The sequence below is a fragment of the Penaeus vannamei genome, chromosome 5, assembly GCF_042767895.1.
Source record: "Penaeus vannamei isolate JL-2024 chromosome 5, ASM4276789v1, whole genome shotgun sequence".
NCBI classification, from domain to species: domain Eukaryota; kingdom Metazoa; phylum Arthropoda; class Malacostraca; order Decapoda; family Penaeidae; genus Penaeus; species Penaeus vannamei.
Window position 1 is genome coordinate 1,300,258 of NC_091553.1, and position 1,617 is coordinate 1,301,874.

Here is a 1,617-nt window from a genome sequence, read left to right on the forward strand (position 1 = left end):
GGGGATTTTAAATACAACAAGGCCTCGTCCGTGAGTTCCATCAGCACGGAGACGTACGTGATCAACACGACGCCTCCCAGCGCCTTCTACTCGAGTGCAGCCACGGACGTCGGGGGCGGAAGCAGCGGCTCCGCAAGCAACATGCAGGATGACTGCCTCGCAGAGCAGGCAGGAGGCGTCAAGCCGCAGGGGATGGTGGCCACGGGCGGGGTCGACGCCCCCGAGGACCCACAGCACCAGCAACACACCACCAACGATGAGGATCCCAAAGCAGGTGTGAACGGGGAATCGTCAGTCCCGGGGGTGGGGGGCGCCGCGCCCGGCACAGGCCCAGGTCCTCTAGGGTCAGGCACCACCCCGGGCCCTTCGGTCTTGGGTCCTCCAGGCTCTGGGGGCGTCCCGACCGCAGCCGCAGCCGCCGCAGCAGCGGCAGCAGCTGCGGCTGCAGTTAGTGGCGGAGGGGGTCCGGGGTCAGGCGTAGTGGGGGGGCCCGGAGGAGGTGGGGGCCTAGTGGAGCCTACGCCGCTGCCCAACTCTCTCACCTCCTCCGTGGCCTCCCTGTGGCCTCCCTCGTCCGTGGACGACGCCCTCCTGCATTCGGGCATGCCCACCATCAATGGCTCTCTGGCATTCCATGGCCTGGGCCCCAGCAACCCCGGGGGGCCGGGAGCGGGTGGGCCTTCACCCCTCTTCAGCACCAGCCTCGGGCCTCAGCTGGGGCTGGGCCCAACAGCACCGCAAAATCCGCAGCAGCGTAGGAACATGCAGCAGCCAGCCCCCAACTTCCCAGGTCAGGCCCGACCCCAGTCACTGGGTTCTGCGCCTGGTCCACAGGGGCCATTCCTGCCCAACAAATACCCCTCATCGTGGTCGTCGGGGCTAGGCTCACAAGGCAGTGCCTGGTCCCCTGGCCCCTCCCCCCAGGGCAACTCAGCAGGGGGGCCAGGAGGAGGGCCAGGGAACGGCTCAGGCGTTCCCCCCCTGCCGTGGTCAGCCCGCGGAAGGGGAGGGATGGGAAGCATGGGTGGCATCAGCCCCTTGGGTCACAACCTGGGCAGCATGTCGTCGCATGTGTCAGTGCCAAGAAAAACCTCAAACCTACCCAACACGCAATCCATGGTCATGAACAAATTCCGACGTTCAACGAGCTATCCTGGAAAGGGGCCCTTTCCCAACCCTCCTTCCTTCGAGATCACCGGAGTCGACGACAGCGGCTTCCCACGCGATCTGCTTCAGTTTCCGGTAAGTCTTATAATGTTGAAGTTCTTTTCTTCTGGCCGAGGTGACGAGACCCTGTGTCGCTTGCTTGCCGTTGTCTCTTTATCATAGTAGTTTGTGTTTCATTTTCATTATAATTTTCCCTTCTTTCCCTCTATCTAAGTTGGTAATATATATCCCACAATGGAAAGTTTGAAAATATGTAGCAAATGTTTGGTGTCCTGTACAGCTGACATGTCTGTGTAATATTTGCAGCAGCAAATGTTTGTAAATGTGAGCTTGGCACATGATTGAGCATTAGTTTTTGTTTATCTATATTGGGAGGAGTTTCGAGAAGAAGAGGCACCACTACCTATTCTGTGATAGGGAAATTTTTTTATTTGTGCATTTGTATATTTT

The 1,617-nt window shown here is 59.3% G+C and overlaps 1 protein-coding gene across 1 annotated transcript in view; it reads left to right on the forward strand.

Annotated features, from left to right (window-relative positions):
- LOC113813752 (S-antigen protein) overlaps window positions 1-1,344 on the forward strand; it is a 1,897-nt gene extending 553 nt beyond the window's left edge. The window contains exon 1 of the mRNA XM_027365811.2: window positions 1-1,344. This exon is cut by the window's left edge and continues 553 nt beyond it. Within this exon, the coding sequence (XP_027221612.2) occupies window positions 1-1,329 (1,329 nt within the window). The 3' untranslated portion in view covers window positions 1,330-1,344.
- Window positions 1,345-1,617: the final 273 nt, after the last annotated feature.